The sequence below is a fragment of the Vigna unguiculata genome, chromosome 5 (assembly GCF_004118075.2).
Source record: "Vigna unguiculata cultivar IT97K-499-35 chromosome 5, ASM411807v1, whole genome shotgun sequence".
NCBI lineage: Eukaryota > Viridiplantae > Streptophyta > Magnoliopsida > Fabales > Fabaceae > Vigna > Vigna unguiculata.
The window spans coordinates 14,217,763-14,239,436 of NC_040283.1; the positions used below are offsets into that span (position 1 = coordinate 14,217,763).

Sequence of the window (21,674 nt, forward strand, 5' to 3'; positions counted from 1 at the left end):
TTTAAAATTAATGTATAATCAAAATTTTCTAATAATTAAAATTACACATTTATGAAACTACGAGAAAAAAAATCTAAGTGTAGATAGTATAAGTTGTTTCACTATTTTTACACAACTAAGCTAAATTATGTTAAAAACAAAATTTAAACTATGACAAAATTAATAAAATTTTTGTACTTAAGTTTTTAATAATATAAACCCCTTTTACATAATTATTGTACCTATTAATTACTCATAAAAGTTTATGCATAAGTTTTTCTTATAAAAGTCAGAAAAAGAATAACACTAGCGACATATGACATACTGCAAAACAATAAAACCAAAAGGAAAATTCCAGAATAATTTATTTCCTAGAAAAAGTGGAGGGGGGCACGAAAGAGTCTTTTTTGCGTTTATTTTGTTCTTCTTTGGTATCTTTTTGTAATATTTTATTATTTTCCGATGATTGTTTGTCATTCCAGAAATTTTCAAACATAAAAAGAATGTGTCCACGTAGGAACATCGGAACAAGAATATGCAACAAACATAGGGAGAAGAGAGAGAAAAAGAGACTGTGTGTGGTGTGAGATCCAAACTTGCTTTCGTGGTTATGACCACAGTGTGTTGTCGCTGCTTAATTCTCGCCATTTCGCCAATGTTGCTTTTCCGAAGCAGAAATTGAACCTTCATGTGTAAGTTACTTTCACCCTTTCCCATACTTTCAATCTTTTCTCAATTCAATTCAATTGTATTCAAATCCGCGATCCAATTTTGTTTCTTGTTTTTTTTTTCTTTTTTTTTTTTCACTCTGATATGTTTGCTTCTATAGTGTCACTCTTGGAAGATAGGAAACAAAGTTTGTTGATCACAGGATAGTTTTATTTTCCCTTGATTTCTGGCTTCTTTTCTTTTTTATTAAAAATAGTTCTTTTTGGTTGGGTGCCCATTTGTTTAATCTGGAAAATCATGGTTGATGCCCATGTTGAATTCTCGTATGAACATCTTGAAAGGGTTCACTTTTTGTTGCCTTTGGTGTCACCTTTATTTAATCAGGACTTTTTTTATGTTGAGTCCAGTTTTGAAATATGGAAACGATTGGATTTTGATTGATAACCCGTGTTGAGCCCTTGACGGCTTGTACAAGTTTTGTTTGTTTTTGTCGCTTGGATGTCAACTTCTTAAATTAGGACAATTTTGTGTTCTGATTGATAGTTTGGTTCCCGCCTACAATTCATACAAGCACGGGTTGATAGTGTTGTGTTTGTTGCTTCTGATTTGCTTATGTTGCCTTTTGAAGGATAGTTGGTTTTGTGGCTCACAACTTGGTCTGAGATACTCATCAGTTTGTCATGGACTATTGGCCCTTCTAAAGAGTTAAAGATTGATTGGTTTGTATATGCACAGCTAGACAAACTTAGAAAAAGGGGGTATTTTATGTTTTCTGTCGATGTATGCATTGATTATGCGTTTAATTGCTAGAAGATGTGATCCTCCTCTCTTCGGTTGTAAGAGGCTGTACATGATTTCTTGCTGCCGTTCACTATCCTTAAATATATCTGCTTTGTTTTGATTATCTTTGATATGGTATTTGGCCGCTGAGAATTGAGAACTACGGTGTTAGTAGAAAGAAGGAATTAGACACGAATTTGTTGGTTAGTCAGATGTTTACACTTCTGGCTTGTTATTATACTGGCACTATGAAAAGAATTAGTTACGAGAGAAGATGAGAAAAGGGCACTATATAAGACAGGAAGAATGTTAGGTACCAACACTGGTAAGGATCCTAGCATGTTTCCTCAACATGCCCAACAAGACCTATCTAGTAGTGTTTCAAATACAGGGCGTCATGTGCAAAATAATATCACTATGCTGGCAGGGGAAGAATTTTACGCGAATGTTGGTCGTGATGGAATTGCTGCTGGAAAGGTTCTTGTTTCACCAGATATACCTCGAAATCATGAGAATGTGTTTGGTTTGAATAGAGAGAATCGCAATGTGAGATATGAAGATCTTACTAATATTTTGGGGCTGAGGAGAATGGACTCTCAGAATTCTTCTGATATATCTGACTTTGTATCTTTGAAACAGTCAGTACATGAGATGGAAAATGGAGCTTCTGTAAACATTTCAAACAAAATTCAAAAGGGTGATGGTATGTTGAGGAAGGCTGTTCAAGAACCAGTGGGTGACCAGTCTGGTCTCGCAGTTGTATCACCACTTTGTAGATATGAAGCTTCTCAGTCCAATGTATTTTCTGGTTCAGGAGTTGTAGACGATTTTTTGTCTGGGAAAGTGAAGTTTCTGTGCAGTTTTGGTGGAAAAATATTACCAAGACCCAGTGATGGGAAACTCAGGTATGTAGGGGGAGATACCCACATCATATCTATCCCAAAGGATATTTCGTGGCAAGAGCTTATGAAGAAGACCTTGGGTATTTGCAATCAACCTCACACAATAAAGTACCAGCTTCCAGGAGAGGATCTTGATGCTCTAATATCTGTTTCCTCTGATGAAGATCTTCAAAATATGAAAGAGGAGTACCATGGACTTGAAAGGCATGAACGTTCTCAAAAACTCAGAATTTTTTTAGTTCCTTTGTGTGAATCTGAAGAGACATCATCAACAGAGGTGAGTGCTGTTCAGCAGAGTGATCCTGATTACCAATATGTTGTTGCTGTAAATGGAATGGGAGACTCTACTCGAACAAACATTGGTGGGCAAAATTTGACAAATGAATCCAGTCAGTTGGGGACAGATTTGAACTTTACTCCAGTTCTCCAAAAAACACCAAATGCTTCTCCTTTGGAGATCAGGGATGGTATTAATGCTTTAAATCCAGATGGGCTTTTTAATGATTCCCTGAGTTTGCAAAGGCCTTTGTCAATTCCTCCTGCTCCAATTCCGGTAGCAGGTTCTAACACAGGTTATATACAATTACTGGGTGACCACTCATGTCAGGGTAGCATTGAGAGCAATGCATCTTATGCTACTACAAAGCTACATCCTGAGTACTCTAATATAAGAACTATTGGTTGCATATATCCTCAGCACGTGAGTGACACTTGTTCTTATCAGGGTGGTGATGTTGGTCAGCCCAAGAAGCTCAATGGAGGTCATTTAGACTACAATCCTAGCAAGGAATTAGTCACTCCTGTATATGTTAATCCCAGAGATGAATTTTTTGGTGGAAGGTCCTTGCAAAGGGAAAGGGTCTACTCTAAAACTCCTCTTTCATTCTTGGATGATGTAATTTGTCAACAGGGTGAATCTTATGGAACTACAGACTCCCCTCATGGGATACCCCATGCTTTTTCTGATCCACAATTGCTAGAGACTGGAGCAAGGTCTGATTGTTGCTCCCAAAATGGATATGGTCAATCTTTCTCCCTGAACCTTGAAAAGGGTCAAATATCTTCATTGTTAATCCCTAGTGTCTCACGGGTGAATGTCATGGAGCATCAGCATGATTCTTTTGTCCATCATCCTCATATACAAAGTACAACACCAAAAGAGGAGTCAGCTCATGCACCCAAAAGACAAGATTTGACATCTCCATACTATGAATCCATGGGAATGAATAATCTTGTTCACATGGATAACACATTAGCTGAAAGAAAGAACTCAATTGCTCAAACAGACTTGGGGATACCCAGCTACGATGCAAAGGATGTTAAGGAAAATTCTGTGAAATTAGAAAGGATGAAGATAATTGAACAAAAGAATTGTATTCCCAAGGATAGCAATGGTCAGCAGGGGAAATCATTTGCTATTGACAAGCGATTTGTGGCTGAGTTGCATCTCTTGGACTCCTTCCCTGCTAATAACTTAAATGCTGATATTAATACGCAAAAGAATAGGGATCTACCTTTTGAGGGTATTGTCCCTATTCCATCAGATACGATGGATCTCTCCTTAAATAATTATGCTGAAAAGACCACATGTGATTCTAACATGAGCGAAAGGACTAGTGAGCACAAAATCAACGCTTTGGCTAAAGGTCTGAATGGTGAACAAGGGTTTGATTTTTCATGGACCAGAAATTTTGACTTAAATGCTCCAATTTTAAATTCTGAAGTAGGCTCTAGTGATAAAAGTTCCCGAGGAGATCATACTTATAAGTTGACCATTCATCCAGCTTCTCATAAAGCTGCACAAATTCATCCTTCAAAGAATCATATGGCTATAGCTTTTCAAGAAAATCCTACAATATGCTATGGAAGTTTGTATCCTGCTGCATTTTGTGATGAGCTTGATCCAAGTGTAAACATGCCTATGAATGACCCTGATAACTCAAGCAATATTATGCCACTTAAAAAGGCACCACCTTTGCATGATGACTTCATTACCAGCACTGGTCAAATGGTGGATCAGTTCATCCCCAAACACTCTGCCTCTGGAATGTCAAATGTTGAAGATAAAGTTTCAGAACAACAAAATATTTTAGAAGGCTACACTAATGTGAATCAAGTGGAGTCGTTCAATGTAGCAGACATGACTCGTGTTGTTCATCCTTATATTTTTAGTAATATTGGAAGTGTTGTTATATCCCCATCTCATACAGAAGCTGGGAGCATCATCCCTGAGTCTGAGCCTGAGGTATGAAAAATTGAAATAAGATGTTAATGATATTTTCTTTATGTCTTCCTAATCTTGTTTCTTTTATTTACAGGATTTTAATGAAGACAAAAATGAATTGTTTTCTGATGCAATGATAGCAGAAATGGAGGCTAGCAATTATGGTTTACAGGTTGACCATCACTGAAATGCTTCAGTTCTGGTTTCTTACTCTAACTTCTAAAGATAACATAAACGTGGCTATTAATGATTGTTGATTCCTAAGCCTTAGCTATTAGATATTTGCCATTAATGACATAGTTTTACTTGGGTTGAATTAGTATTTTGGTTCCTATATTGAAGACAAGTATTCAGTTGTTTCCCAATATTTATTTTTGACTCAATTGAGTCCCAATTTTGTTTAAAATCACACAATGTTGAACCTTCCGGTAGATTGACGTTAAAATCCGTTTGGTGGTGTCACATGTCAGTATCTTGAATTTTTTTTTTAGTTTTTTATTTTTTTTATTTTTTAGTTTTTTTTAGTTTTTAGTTTTTTTTTTTTTTGTTTTCTGAGTTTTTTTCATCCTTCACACACTATCCCTCCATCTCCATCTCTTCCCCCTCCTACACCCCCCACCATCTCATTCCTCCTCCTCCTCCACACACCACCACCATTCCATTGTTCATCTAATCCATCATTATCAGCTCCATCATCTTCACTGCACCCATACTGGTATAGAAACAAAGAGACACATTTTTGCAGCTCACATACAACCCACCATCACAACTTCACCTTCCTCTGCCATAAAACACATTCACATAGCAATCATTATCATCTTCATCTTCATCTTCCACATTCCTTCATCACTCTCCCCATCCATCATCACCTTCATCTTCAAGCACATCATAGACCACACACTTTCATCCATTAAATTGGCGGAGGATAGGTGTGTGAGGGAGGTGGTTGTGGAGGTTGCGGTTGGTGGTGTGTGCGGGAGGAGGAGAAAGAAGATGGAGAGGTAGTATGAGGGGGAGGAGGAAGAAGGAGATGGAAGGGGTAGTTTGGGAGAAAGAGGAAGGAGATGAAGGATGAAAAAAAAACTCAGAAAAAGAAAACAAAAAAAATAAAATCAAAAATCAAAAAAATAAAAATTCAAGATACTGACAGGTGGCATCACCAAAAAACGTTAACTCCAATTTAATGGAAGGGCCAACTTGCATGATTTTAAACAAAATCAGGACTCAATTAAGTAGAAAAAAGATATTGGGAAACAATTGACTATTTGGCTCCAATATAAGGGACCAAAGTACTAACTAAGCCTTTTACTTATTTATCAATGGGTGAACAATTTCTCAAATAATAGGATAGAATAGAATAATTTTATTGCTTAAAGTACATCAAATATATATATGGAGAACTAATTTTGGAAATATAATAACAACACTTAATGTAAACAACCTATGATTTTGTGATATAATAAGATCTCTATTATTTAGGAATATAATCAGATTCCTATTATTCTGGATATAATTAGATCCTTATGATTTAGGGATATTTACATTATAGAGTTTAACTATAATATGCTAAATATGGAATAATAAAATATGATTGCTCACACTCCTTTTCAAGCTAGTAAATGTACATTTTCCATTTCCATCTTGAAAACAATCCTCTCAAAGTTGTTGCTATTCAGCCCCTTTGTTAGAAGGTCTACAAGGTTGTTTTGAGAGGAAACATGGAATGCAGATTTGACCACTGTCTTTCTTTGATGAAATGTCAATCAATTTCAATGTTTTTAGTTTTACCATGTTGCACTAGATTATGGGCTACGCTAACAGTAGATTTATTGTCACAGTCTAGTTTCATTGGTTCATCCCACTTTATTATTAAGTCTTACAAGATGATTTTCAGCCATAGTTGTTCTCACATATCCCTAGTGCCATTGTCTGAACTATGCTTTGGTACTTGATCTTGCTACCACATTTTGTTTTTCATTCTTCCAAGTTACTAGATTCCCACCAAGTAAAGTAAAACATCTAGTAGTTGATCTTCCATCCATAATTTATCCAACATAGTCTGCATCTCTATACACTTTGAGATTTACTTTTCATTTCATTTGAACAAAATTCCCTTGCCCGGAGTCCCTTTCAATTATGGCACAATTCTTAGTGCAACCCGTAAGTAAATCTCTTTTGGCTAGTGTATGAACTGGCTTACTAGACTCGCTGCAAATGCAACATCAGGTCTAGTGTGTGACCAATATATGATTCTGCCAACTAATCTTTGATATATTTACGTGTAGGCTTACATTCTAGCTTACCTGTTTCCATTAACAAATCAGTAATTCTTTTTTTTTCTGTTAAGGTCTTCATTTCAAACCCCTTAGCTAGATGTTGACTTAATAATTGTTGCTCCTCTTCATCACCACCTGTCACTATAATATCATCCACACACACTAGTAACTCTGTTACTGCCCTGACTCAGTTTGTTTAATAAACAATGTGTGGTCTCTTTGACTTTATTTGAAGCCCAAAACTATCATGATTTTAGTAAACCTTTCAAACCATACTCATGGTGATTGTTTTAGTCCATACAATGTCCTTTTCAGTGTGCAACCAATATTGGTAACAATTTTATCACTATATCTATTGGGCAATTCCATGGAAATCTCCTCTTCAAGTTCTCTATGAAGGAAGACATTTTTTACATCAAATTGTTGCAAGTTCCAACCATAATTAGCTACTAGAGAAATATCACCCTGACTGTATTCATTTTTGCAACTGAAGCAAATGTTTCCTAGTAATCAACTCCATAAGTTTGAGTGAATCTCTTGGCTACTAGCTTTGCTTTGTACCTTTCAATGGATCCATCAGCCTTGTAATTTATATTATATACCTATTTGCATCCTACTGTTTTTTTTTTTAAGAGTAACCAGTTTCCAAGTACTATTCTTTTCTAGTGCCTCCATTTCGAGGTTCATGACATGTTCCCATTTTCTGTCAATGAATACCTTAGTAGAGATTTAGGTGTTGTGGTAGTGTTTAAGCTTGTAAAGAAGGCTTTATGAGTAGGTGAGAAGTGTTTATTTAAAGGATAGATAATTGGTTAAAGGGTATTGTGGCTTGGTAGTAAACTTTCTAGTCCCTTTCCCAAAGTCAATTGGAATGTTTAGGTCCTTGTAAGTTGGGGTCAAACTGGATTCAAGTTCCTATGAAATTGAAAAATCAGAGATTGATTCACTAAGAAAAATAGTTACCTCATGTAATGTTGGATTGGATTCATGGACATGGACATATTTTGGACTGGCCTTTGTCTTCCTTGTATAAACAAGTTTTTCCAAAATCTTACATCACTACCATCATGAGTGGATTTAGTAGGTTCAATGGGTTGAACTTCTTCCTCAAAATTTGTTTCTTTCTCATAATCTCTTTTTTTTTTAGTCCCTTTTTTGATGTTTTTGGTCTAAGTCTAAAATGAATAGGCAACAGAGGAGAATCATATTCCTTTCTTATAGTCTCCCCTTGAAGATGATTAAGGTGAAAGTCACTCTATTGCTAAAATAAAGTGACATCTATAGACACAATTTTTTGGATGGTGGGTGATAACATTTATATCCATTTTGTGTGGGTGAATATCTGTGAAGCCTGGACATGCCATATGATATGGTGTGTCCTTTGCCCGACACGTATTGAACACCGACACGTATTGAACACCGACACACATACAAACTCGTATGACAAACGTGTCAGCAAAGTGTCCTACATAGACATATTTTAAGGCTCTAGGATCATGTTACTTTTTTTATTATGAAGTTGAATTGTTGAATTATTGTTGTGTTAAGAGCATTATGTTATGTCATTAATAAATTTTTTAATATTATTTTTATGTTGGGTAAACTTCTTATGAGTTTACAAGTTGAATCTACAAAAACTCCGTAGCTAATACAGTAAGAAATTCTCCTAGTTTGCTAGCATTATTTTCCATTACCTAAAAAAATCAATTGGTCTGATGCCATAATAGTTAGAAGAAAATTTATGAACAATAAATACAACTATTTCTATTATAGATAAACAGGGAGACCAAACTCTCTTGTTTGTAATTTGATAAAATTGAGTTCTAGCTCCAAATAAGCCTGAAAGAAGGGTTTTATTTATTTGTTTATGAGATGTTTCTCACATTAGAGTTTCATTGACTTGTTTGTGTTTGTTACTAAATAATTTCTAGTTTTCTAGTGCTCGTTTACATTTACATCTTTTGTTATTCTATAACTAACTTCGTATACTTTCAGATAATAAGGAATGCTGATCTTGAAGAACTTACAGAGTTGGGTTCTGGTACTTATGGCACTGTTTATCATGGAAAATGGCGGGGAACAGATATTGCTATAAAGAGAATTAAAAAGAGTTGCTTTGCCGGAAGGTCTTCTGAGCAAGAACGGTTGGTAAGTATTCAATGCATTTCTTTTCTTAACAACTTTGTTATGTTGAATGACATAAATATTTACATCTCAATCTACTCGTATGTTTAATGTTACTACTCATAATAAAGTGAAAGGAGTCCAAATGCATTTGCATTCTCTCTTCCACCCTCCTTGTCTTTGTCCCTCACCCTCTCCTTTTTCTCTCTTTTTGAGTCTTCTCTCCCATATAGATCATGTTGGAAGTTAAATTTTATTATATCTCAAATTCAAATGAATCAAAAACGTAAGTTTTTAAATTTGAACTGTTAGATGATATAATATTGTGTTTAATAGTTGGGCTCAGCCCATTATGTATTTCTGGGATTTGGCCCATTATCAATATAAATAAACTGTCCTTTGTGTAGGGTTAACACAAGGGAGATTAATCCCAAAACCCTATTTCATCTTATTTTACATGGTATCTAGAGCTTAGGTTAGTTTACTACAGCCACCGTCCCGCCGCCGCTCATTGCCGCCGCTTCTGCCGTCGTCACCGTCGCCTCCGCCGCCGCCGCCGTCGTCGGAGCTGCAGTTTCGACCGACGACCAGACGGTTTTGTTCGTCTCGGCCAGGCGACTCCAACGCCGCAGAGATCGCCGCCATCGGAGCTCTCACGCGCCTCCACGCGCCGCCGCAAGCTCCGGCAGCCGCCACCTCTCCGCCGGTCGTTTTCTGCGCCGATCAACTTCGCCTGAATCGCCTTCTTGAGCTCTTTCTGAATCTGTGGTTGTTGTTTCAATCGGAGCACCTTGAATTTTTAGGGTTTCTCCCTCTATGGCTTCTTCCGCTGCCAATTCGAGTGTGTCATCTTCAAGCACTCCGCTGTCTGAACCCTCTGTTTATACCAACTACGTCAATGTGCATTTATCCATTGACAAGTTGGATGGCACAAATTACGCGACATGGGCATCCGATATCAAACTTTGGCTCAAGAGTCAAGGATATGAAGATCATCTCATCCAGAGTGTAACTACAGTTGCTGCAGATGAAGTTTCCCGCTGGACGAAAATTGATGCCCAATTATGCATCGTCATTAAGTCCACCATTAACTCTTCGCTGAAACAAATGTTTCGTTCATATGAAACATGTTCAGACGTTTGGGCACAGGCCAAATTGTTATACACCAATGACACTCAGCGTCTTTATGGTGTTTGTCAGGATCTTTTCAAAGTTGTTGCTCCGCAGAGTCCTGGACCCATGGCTGAATATTTGGGCAAAATTCATGCCCTTCTGCATGAGTTTAATGAGTTATTGCCTCCGGCCTCCACTCCAGCTGAAGAACTTGAGCAACGGTCAAAGTTCTTTATGTTATTGGCATTACATGGTCTTTCTGATGAATATTCCCATGTTCGCGACCAGATTTTGGGGTCTCCTGTTGTGCCCAACTTCACTGCTACTAGTTCTGCCCTTTTACGTGTGCCAAGAAAACAAATCATTGATACATCTACTTGTGCTGATGATTCCTCAGTCTTGGTCTCTCAGCGGGATGATCGCAATCGTTCTCGCAAGCCGGGAAAGGGACGACCCAAGTGTGACCATTGTGGCAAATTAGGCCACAAGATTGACAAATGTTATGCTCTACATGGACGTCCTCCTCGGTCTACTGCAGTAGTTCACTCTGATCCTCCTCCCCGATCAGCGACTGTGGATCCTGCTTCATCTGATACCGCAGGGCACCCTGCCATTTTCAACGACTTTCTCAAATGGTATGAGGAACGTCAAAGTTCTAGTTCCACTACATCTGCCTCTGTTGCACGCACAGGTACATCATTTGTTGGCCTGACTCACTCTGATTCTCTTGGTCCTTGGGTTCTTGACTTAGGCGCCACAGACCATATTACTGGTAACAAATCTTTGTTTTCTTCTTTGTCTTGTCCGGATCATTTACCCTCAGTTACAATGGCTGATGGGTCTAGAGTCTCATCTCATGGTGTTGGTACTGTTAATATTTTTCCATCCATATCCATTGATCATGTTCTTTATGTTCCTGGGTCTCCATTCAATTTATTATCTGTCAGTCGACTAACTCGTTCTCTTGATTGTATTATTTCCTTTACCAAAGATTCTGTTTGTTTACAGGACCGGAGTTCGAGACACATGATTGGCACCGGATGTGAGTCTCATGGTCTGTATCATCTTCGTCCTCCTTCACATGTTGGCGCGGCTATGGAATCACCATCCCTTCTTCATGCACAATTTGGTCATCCCAGCCTTGCCAAACTACAACAACTTGTCCCCAGCTTGTCCAAATTATCTAGTTTGTCGTGTGAGTCTTGTCAATTAGGAAAGCATAGTCGTAGTTCGTTTCCTTGTAGTGTCTCACAACGAGCTTTGTCCCCTTTTGCATTAGTTCATTCGGACATTTGGGGACCTAGTCGTGTTAAGTCTACTTTAGGTTTTCAGTATTTTGTTACTTTTATTGATGATTATTCAAGATGTACTTGGTTATATTTAATGAAAAATCGTTCTGAGTTGTTCTCTATTTTTCAATCATTCTTTCATGAAATTAAAACACAGTTTGGGGTTTCTATCCGAAATTTGCGGAGTGATAATGGTCGTGAATATCTCTCTCAATCCTTCAAACATTTTATGGCTTCTCAGGGCATTCTTCATCAAACATCATGCGCTTATACACCCCAACAAAATGGAGTGGCTGAGCGCAAGAATAGGCACCTTATTGAAACAACTCGCACTCTTTTAATTCATGGTGCAGTTCCTTCACATTTTTGGGGTGATGCGGTTCTTACTGCTTGTTATCTTATTAATCGCATGCCTTCTTCAGTCTTGCATAACCAAGTTCCTCATTCTATTTTATTTCCTCACGACCCTCTTCACCCTTTACCTCTTAAAGTCTTTGGGTCCACATGTTTTGTTCATGATTTTAGTCCTGGCTTGGATAAGTTGTCTCCGAGAGCCCACAAATGTGTCTTCTTAGGATTCCCCCGCTCACAAAAAGGGTATAAGTGTTTCTCTCCTTCCCTCAACCGTCATTTTATCTCCGCTGATGTCACCTTTGACGAGTCTTCTTTTTACTTCACACACCCCTCTTCTCGTTGTGAGCCACCATCTACTACTATAGATATCCCTGTTGTGTGTGATCCTCCTAGTGTGCCCACTTCCAGTGCCACCTCGGATTCTCCTCAGCCACCTCCGAGTGTACCTATTGCGGATAGACCACCTCTTCAGGTTTATAGCAGAAGACATCGTTGCCAACCACCAACTCATGACTCACATCAAGTGCCGAGTTATTTGTCTCCTCCGGTTCCAACAACTGAGTCTGATCTTCCCATTGTCCTTCGTAAAGGTATGCGTTCTACCCGTAATCATTCCCCTCATTATGCTGCTTTGAGTTATCATAGAATCTCTCCATCTTTCTATACATGCCTTTCGTCTATTTCCTCTTTGTCAATTCCAAAATCTTTAGGTGATGCATTACCCCACCCTGGTTGGCGTCAGGCCATGCTTGATGAATTGAGTGCTCTCAGGCATAGTGGAACATGGGATCTTGTTCAATTACCATCCGGGAAATCTGCTGTTGGTTGCAGGTGGGTCTATGCTATCAAAGTTGGCCCTGATGGCACTGTTGACCGTCTCAAAGCTCGCCTTGTTGCCAAAGGTTACACACAGATCTTTGGTTTGGATTATGGTGATACTTTTTCTCCAGTGGCCAAGATGGCATCTGTTCGCTTATTCATTGCCATGGCTGCTCTTCGCCAATGGCCTCTTCACCAACTTGATGTCAAAAATGCATTCCTTAATGGCGATTTGAATGAAGAAATTTATATGGAGCAACCTCCGGGTTTTGTTGCTCAGGGGGAGTCTTCTGGATTGGTTTGTCGTCTTCACAAATCTTTATATGGCCTAAAGCAGTCTCCTCGGGCCTGGTTTGGAAAATTCAGTAGTGTTGTTCAACAATTTGGCATGTCTCGCAGTGAAGTGGATCATTCAGTTTTTTATCGTCACTCCAGTGCTGGATGTATCTACTTAATAGTGTATGTTGATGACATTGTTCTCACAGGAAGCGACAACCTTGGCATCTCCCTCTTAAAGCAACATCTTTGTCGTCATTTTCAGACCAAAGATCTTGGAAAACTCAGGTATTTCTTGGGTATTGAAGTAGCACAATCCAATAGTGGTATTGTCATATCTCAGAGGAAATATGCATTGGATATTCTGGAAGAAACTGGATTAATGAATTCTAAAGCAGTAGAAACACCCATGGATCCTAATATTAAACTTCTACCTAAACAGGGGGAGCCTTTCTCAGATCCTGAACGGTACAGACGGTTAGTTGGAAAGTTGAATTATCTTACTGTTACTCGTCCTGATATTTCCTTTGCTGTTAGCGTGGTGAGTCAATTCCTTAATTCCCCATGTGAAGAACATTGGAATGCAGTTATTCGCATATTAAAGTATATCAAAAGCTCTCCTGGAAAAGGTTTACTATATGATTCCAACTCTGATACAAAAGTTGTATGTTATTCAGATGCTGACTGGGCAAGATCTCCTTCCGACAGAAGATCTACTTCCAGATATTGTGTCTCAATTGGTGGTAATTTGATCTCTTGGAAGAGCAAGAAACAAAGTGTTGTGGCAAGATCTAGTGCAGAAGCAGAATATAGAGCTATGGCTTTAGCCACATGTGAACTTGTTTGGCTTAAGCAATTGCTTCAAGAATTGCAATTTGGAGATGTCACTCAAATGACACTCATATGTAACAATCAGGCTGCTCTTCATATTAGCTCTAATCCTGTCTTTCATGAGAGGACCAAACACATTGAAATTGACTGTCACTTCATTCGAGAAAAAATCCTATCCGGGGACATCAAGACCGAGTTTGTCAACTCAAGTGATCAATTAGCAGATATTTTCACTAAGTCTCTTCGAGGACCTAGAATTGATTATCTTTGTAACAAGCTTGGTACATACGATTTGTATGCACCAGCTTGAGGGGGAGTGTTAGATGATATAATATTGTGTTTAATAGTTGGGCTCAGCCCATTATGTATTTCTGGGATTTGGCCCATTATCAATATAAATAAACTGTCCTTTGTGTAGGGTTAACACAAGGGAGATTAATCCCAAAACCCTATTTCATCTTATTTTACATGAACAATAAGGTGAAGACATGCCTTACATACTATTTTGCCATTTTTTACAAAGTTTACATTCATTTAAGAATTGTATGCTAGTTTCAAAAGTAGTTCTGTTCGTTTGTGTTGGAAGATAAGTTACTTGAGCGCTGAATCTTACAATATTTCATGGCTTTGGTAGGCAAAAGATTTTTGGAGAGAAGCACAAATCCTTTCAAATCTTCACCATCCCAATGTGGTTGCATTTTATGGAATAGTACCGGATGGGGCTGAAGGAACCTTAGCAACTGTAACAGAATACATGGTTAATGGTTCCCTTAGGCATGTCCTTGTAAAGAACAATAGGTATTCTAACGTAGAAGTTTTCTTTCAATATAATTTTGAATGTTATTTATGCATGTTCCAAATTTCAACTCTTTTGTGCAGATTACTTGATCGCCGTAAAAAGCTAATAATTGCCATGGATGCAGCTTTTGGTATGGAATATTTGCACTCAAAAAATATTGTCCATTTTGATTTGAAATGTGACAATTTGCTTGTGAATCTAAGGGATCCACAACGACCAATATGCAAGGTAAGAATTATAGATGTCAAGTTTCAATTTGTTTAATGATAAGGAGCAAGAGTAAGAGATTTAATGAAATCCATATGTTAAACTACATTGCAAACATTGGATTATACGGAAAAAATTATGTTAAATATAAAGTAACAAATATCCAAACTATCATAAAGACATGATTGGGTCATTCTACACAATAAAATTTATAAGGTTGGTCACTTTAGGGGAGGTTAAAGCAAATTCAAAAACTTAGCAGCATCACTTTAAAACATGAAAGGCAGAATATAAAAGTACAAAGAAATCCAAGCCCATCCAAATCCATGATATCCCCCAAAGCTCTAAAGAAATTGGCCAAAGAGGAAGTTGACTAAATGGCCGTGCTATGGTTTGTAGAGAGGAACAATTTAGAAGAACAAGCGTTGATAATTGCCCAAATCAGAATGTTGCAATGGGTATTAGATGAATTTGCAGCAATATTTCAAGAACCTAAAGGATTGTCCCCACCAAGGGATGTAGATAACCAAATTCTTATCAAATCAGAGATAGATTCAGTCAAAGTAAGACTGTAAGGATACCCCCATTTGCAGAAAAAGGAAATAGAGAGCCCGGTCATAAGGCCCAACAGTAGCCCCATATTTAGGCCCGAGTCACTTTGGCAGAGGAAGAGGGTGGCAAGTGAAGGTTTTATGTGGATTACAGTGCTCTAAACTAAGCCATTGTACCAAATTCCCTGTTCCTAGCAATTAAGGAGTTGATGGATTAATTAAATGGGGCTATGTACTTTTGCAAGATAGATTTTAGGGTAGAGTATCATAAAATTAGGATACACGAATCAAGTGTACTAAAAACCATTTCTATAATACCTTAACATTAGTATGAATCTTTGTAATGCCTTTGGATTAACCAATGCACCATGAATTCTATCTTAAGGTCTTTCCTTGGAAGGTTTGTCCTTGTTTTCTTTTATGATATATTGGTATAGAACAGGACATGGGGAGATCATATGGATCATTTGAGGCATGTGCTGGCTAAGTTAACAAAACAGTCTGTCTTTGTTAATTAGAAAAGGTGCGTTTTTAGAAAAATAAGGATAGCTTTTTTAGTTTATATTACATCAAAAGAGGGAACAGGGGTTTTACGGACACAAAATGAAAGACCTATTGCATATTTTAGCAAGGACTTTTCATATTACACTTGCTAAATCAGTTTACAAGAAAAAAATGGATGCTTTTGGTACAAACTATCCAACATTGGAGGCCTTATATGTTATGTTAGAAATTTACTGTATTTACAGACCAGAAAAGTTTTAGAAATCTATTGGATCAGAGAATAACTATTCCAAACAAGCAAAATTGGCTGGCAAAGCTAGTAAGGTATGAATTTGAGATAGTGTACAACTTGGGTGCTTCCAAGTTGCGAATGCCTAGGAGGGATGGGGTTAAAGAAGTGCAAGTCATATCAAGACCCATTTGGTTGGACATTGCATAGATTATTGAATAGGTTAAAATAAATTCAGTTTTGGACAAAATTATCCGAATTGACATTTGTGCTATAGTCTAGAGCAGAGCAGGTGGTATTACAAGGGTAGTTAATGGGCTGACAATGTCCATTGTAAGTGACAAAGATCCTACTTTGTCAGGCTAAAAACTGAGAAATGAAGAAATCCCTGTCAATTCCTATTTGAGCACTGTAAAGTTATAGCGACGAATTGAATAAGATTTGTAGCATATGCTTGAAGAAAACGTGTGAACTGAGAAGCAGCATGGAATGAACTTCTCTGTTTTGGCAGCTCATCCACATGGTTCATTTCCTATGTTTTAACAAGTACATTGGGTTAGGCAAAAGCACAGTGTAGAAGGCGACTACAACATGTACATCAAAGACAAATATTAGTCTGACCTAATTTAATGAAATTTTATGAAGTTGTCTTATTACATAATATGACATACATTTTCTTTTGCAACGTTGTTGATTATTTTTTGCCTAGGTTGGAGATTTTGGATTATCAAGAATTAAACGCAATACCCTTGTATCTGGAGGTGTGCGAGGAACCCTTCCATGGATGGCACCAGAGCTGTTGAATGGGAATAGCAGTCGTGTTTCTGAAAAGGTAACTTGAGACCATTAATATAAAGTTTAGTAATATAGAAGAATCAATGACTTTTTGGCAATCATTCAGCTTGTGGAATGACTTTTGACAGGTTGACGTTTTCTCATTTGGCATCTCAATGTGGGAGTTATTAACAGGAGAGGAACCTTATGCAGATATGCATTGTGGCGCCATTATTGGTAAGAATCTGTCAACAATAGTTTATGCCTTAAATGAAGTGCCTCCACCTTTTGTAGTCTGTTTCGCATTTCATTAGTTTTTCGTACATTGGTTTAGTAGACTTGTACTGTTAGAATGCAGAGATTGGTTCATACGGTTATCAAAACCTTACAACATTAGTCATGTGTATTGGTGGGTATATAAGGCATAAAATATTTTTCTTTTAATATTCAACCAATATTGGTATTTTCAGAACTTTAAACTCAAATGATTGCTGAAACTGTGTGCAGGAAATCCCTGTGATAAACTCTTCTGAATTCAATGTTGTTCATAGTTGTTTGAAACTCACCAGACAAGGCGGCCATTGAGTATTTATTCTAAACAAACTATTGTTACTACTATTAGGATCATTTGGTGGATAGGTTATAACAGAATATAGGAACAAGAAAACAGTATGATGGAATAAGAATAGAATAAACTTTAATCTTATTCAACATTTAATACACACTAGAAAATAATGTATCATGTTGTCATATTTGACTCACGGCAGATAGTGATAATTATTGGTGGTGGTTGTGGTTGTGAACAATGGTCATGACAACAATGGGTGGTGGTAGTGGTAGTGATGGTGGTAGTGGTGATGAGGTGAAGGTGGCTTTCCAACAATGGTAATGGCAGTGAGGTCACTATAGTAATGGTGGTGATGGCAAGAGGGAGAGGGAGGAAGCGAATATTCTATCTAAGCAAAACACTTTTTATAGGATCTTATATAGAATAATACCATAAAGAACTAATTTCCTATTAATATATCAAAAGAATAAATTATATTTGTACTGTATGGACCGATCGGCCAGCCGAAGGCCCCATTTAGGATAGATGCCCTAGAACAATTTTGAGCAGTATAATACCGTAAAAGTTATAAAACACTACACCCAAAGTTATCCACCAACTATTGAGCAACTGATCGAGCAACACCGGAGAGGTATGCCTACAAATAGATCTTGTTCTTGATGTGACGATCGACTAGCCCTGGATATGGCAATCATTGCAAAAATCATGAAGATTTGTGTGTCAACAATCAGCCAATCGTCCAAGGTGCGATGCTCGCTATATATCACTAAGATGTGGTGATAACTACGAAAATCATAAAGATTTGTGCATCAACGATTGACTAGTCATCCAAGGTGCGATGCTCGATATATATCACTAAGATGTGGCGATCACTTCGGAGATCAGGAATATTTGTTCGTCAACGATTAACCATCTGTCCAAGGTGTGATGCTCGATATATACCACTACGATGTGGCGATCACTTCAGAGATCAGGAATATTTGTGTGTCAACAAGGACTCCTGTAATTATGTCAAGCAGGTCAATAATCAGGTTTTAAAAGCAAGTGGGCCCTAATTAGTTCAACCCTAATCAAGGTCCCATGAAGAAAACTATAAATACAAGTCAAATGTATGGTTGTTGAGACTTTTTTCTCACATTTATTATAACATTAACTGTTACTGCCGGTCGAACCATTGTCGACTTGAGCATCGAAGCCTCTTTATCAGGTACACCTATCGACATGAACAATCAGACGAACAACAGTAGAGCCGAACGGGTCAATGGAGTGAGGACTAGAAGATTGGACAAAATTGTTGAAGTAGATCTTAAGCCCCCATACCTGAAACAATATTAGGACAAGATATTATCGTATTTTGTCTAAGCCGTTGAAGGATTTTTTATAACTAATTTGATGGACTTAGTATGATATGATAAGAGAATAAAATTTTATATTATAGGGTAAACAAATAATATACCAAGAGTAGGTTAAGTTATAATCTTATTTTTGTGTCTGGTGCATAACTAAATAATGATGGATTTAAATGAATGAGATGAAAGAAAAAAACAGTGTATATTTTCCTTATACTGTTACATTTTAACTGTTGTATCTATAAGATATAAAGAAGAAGTAAGGAACTTGCTAGAAAACCCTAACCCTAAAGTTAGGTATACATGAAAAAATAAATAATAAAAACATTAGATTTCAATACTCATACTCAAGCTAGAGCATATAGATTATATGCACACCAAGCTTGGAACATATAAATTGAATCCAATGTTATTTCAATTACATCAATTGAATTTTCATCTTTTAACAATGTAGGCACCTGAAGAAGTCTATTGATGAAGTTGTTCATTGATGGAATTTTATCACCAACTAAAACTTGGTCATATACTTGACCAAATTTCGAGTGTAGGCTTCTCCGAATTAGGACCATGTATAACTTATCAAACTTTTTGTTGCTATCTTCCAATGAATTAGTCACAAAAAATATCTTCACTTCTTCCACTACAACTCGAGCCTTTGCCACATGAGTGACCATATCATGATTGGTCTATGTGTGAGAGGCTACTCTTTGAGTTGCATCAAAGAGACATTAATGCCATAAGTAAAAATGTCTTGAGCTAAAAGGATGAGCTTGCCTTATATGGTCTCACAATTTCTAAGACATCTTGTTCAACTTATTACCATAAAACAACATATAAGTGGAAATCCAATTCCTACCAGTGAGGTTTCTCTTCATCCGAAACAACACAGAGATTCTTCTTTATCCTTGACCTAGGAACCATAACTCCACAAGAGCGGACCAAGATAAATAATTTTTCTAGTTGAGTTTTGTCATGGTAATAGGTGTAGTAGAAAGGAAAAGTCATTCCAAAGACTTGAAGAGGGAAGGAAATACCCTAGCCTTGAGAGGAAAAACCCTAGGTGAGAGATACTACCACTAGAATAGAAGGTCAAGGGCAGAAACAAACCCAAAAGGCTCCAACAAGACGAATGACGTTGGTCCGGTGTGATTCTAGCAACATGAAGGTGACATGTGGGTGACATGCGCCTGAAGTTGGCCAATAGGAGGCGACACGTGGCAAATCCCTGACTTCGTTGGAAGATATACAACGATGACGACAAAGGGCGATACCAATCGACAGCGATGACACCAATAGAGATGACCTAGACTCTGATACCAAAAATAAATGAGATAAGAAAAACAATGTATGTTTTCCTTACACTATTACACTTTTACTGATGTATTTATAGGAGGATGTATTTATAGGAGGACATGTTTATATTTATTATATTTATAGGATACAAAGAAGGGTTTTTTCACCTATTTGGATCAATTGGATTTTGAAATTACAGATTTGAGTTGTATTTTAAAAAAATTACGTCCAGGGACAATTGGTGTCTACATGGCACGACTTCATTGTGAAGAAATCGTGACCATCATGGATGAATTTATACCAGTGGAGTTGAATTCGTGCGAGCACATGACAACTTCTGTATAAATACAAAAGCCGATAGGGTTAAAAACCTAACGACTTCTTCACAACAAGATTGTACCATGTAGGCATGACTTATTTCCTCAATGTAATTTTTTTAAAATGCGACCCAGATCTATAATCTCAAAATCAAATTAACCCAGATAAATAAAAAAAACTACAAAGAGGCAATGAACTTGCAAAAAAACCCAATCCTTGGGTTAGCATACATGAAAAAAATAATAATAGAAACACATACATTTCAACAGATGGAATATAATGTAAATTATGTTGAAATGAGTTTTCATTAAAATTACATATAATTTTCTATAAGCTGAATTTTAATGTATATTTTTGATGAATTGAAAACTATAAAAAATATAATTTTAACTAAATTATACAAAGTTATATTTTATTTATATAACTTCTTTTTATATTATAAAATTTTTATATAAGATTTTAAACTTGATGGAGAAGATAATACTAGTATATCATATTTTGCAATAAACAATGCATTACATCAGGATATGGTAGTTATCCTATCCCATCTAGTCTACCAAATCTTAAGGATGCAATGAGGGATATGTACTGTTGACGTATCTCCATATGGTTCTTTGTTGTATGTCTTAGTGTCCAGATTTCGTACTAGTTTTTTGATAGTGTTATCTGCTGAACATTAACAATATACTGATATTCCTATTTTAAAAATCTTTTTTGATATATTTTAAAACATTAAAAACAATATGCACCGATGTATTTTAAAGGTACAGCATAAGATCAGCACAGAAAAATTCAACATAAAATCCAAATTCTTTTGAGAATATCAACATCTTTCTAACTTTGATTATTTGGTTATATGTTGTTTTAGGGGGTATTGTAAAGAACACTCTTAGACCTCCTGTGCCTGAACGGTGTGATTCTGGATGGAGGAAGCTTATGGAAGAGTGTTGGTCACCGGATCCCGAAAGCCGGCCATCATTCACAGAGATAACCAGCAGGTTAAGATCCATGTCTCTACTCCTTCAAACAAAAGGGAATTATCAGTTAAGACCCTTCTGAAAGATGCCACATTTTCTGCAGTTATGTTTCATGATTGCAGCATTTTCATTGTACAGTAATGTGTTTGTTTATAGAAGCACATGCTTCCAGGGTTATCACAACATTGTTTCATGTGATTTTTATTAGCTACAATTTATTTCTTCATTTGTTTATTCTTTTTTGTAGAAATTTGAGGTTAAGATCATGGTATAGTAGTCACTTAGATCTATGGAATTTTGTACTTAGTGCATCACTGAATATTTTGCATAAGATATATCAAAATAGGAAAGAAAAGGTGTATACAACCAACAGTGCTTGTAATATTTGTTTTGATTGCTGATGTGAGATGTATGTTGCATACATGATGTTATGGAGATGGACTCAGAGATCAAAATAATAATAATAATA

The 21,674-nt window shown here is 36.9% G+C and overlaps 1 protein-coding gene across 3 annotated transcripts; it reads left to right on the forward strand.

The window, feature by feature from the left end:
- The first annotated feature begins 388 nt into the window (after window positions 1-388).
- Window positions 389-21,611, forward strand: LOC114185620. 3 transcript variants are annotated; one of them, XR_003604843.1, is made up of 10 exons: window positions 389-671; window positions 1,282-4,575; window positions 4,649-4,726; window positions 8,826-8,978; window positions 14,271-14,434; window positions 14,516-14,663; window positions 16,636-16,758; window positions 16,850-16,937; window positions 17,208-19,962; window positions 21,097-21,611. XR_003604843.1 is itself a non-coding variant. In XM_028073461.1 (9 exons), the coding sequence occupies exons 2-9, from the start codon at window positions 1,735-1,737 to the stop codon at window positions 21,285-21,287; spliced, it is 3,786 nt and encodes a 1,261-aa protein (XP_027929262.1). In that variant the 5' UTR covers window positions 399-671; window positions 1,277-1,734; the 3' UTR covers window positions 21,288-21,611. The 3 variants fall into 3 exon arrangements, 2 of the variants coding, with proteins under 2 accessions (XP_027929262.1, XP_027929261.1); XM_028073461.1 differs by lacking the exon at window positions 17,208-19,962 and having other exon boundaries at window positions 399-671; window positions 1,277-4,575; XM_028073460.1 differs by lacking the exon at window positions 17,208-19,962 and having other exon boundaries at window positions 399-671.
- The last annotated feature ends 63 nt before the right edge of the window (window positions 21,612-21,674 follow it).

Bases quoted from the DNA above. Each gene is read 5' to 3' on its own strand.
- LOC114185620 (XM_028073461.1), top strand. From the start codon at position 1,735: ATGTTAGGTACCAACACTGGTAAGGATCCTAGCATGTTTCCTCAACAT. The intron at 8,979-14,270 runs GTAAGTATTCAA...TGGCTTTGGTAG, and splicing joins CTTCTGAGCAAGAACGGTTG to GCAAAAGATTTTTGGAGAGA. The intron at 14,435-14,515 runs GTATTCTAACGT...TCTTTTGTGCAG, and splicing joins GTCCTTGTAAAGAACAATAG to ATTACTTGATCGCCGTAAAA.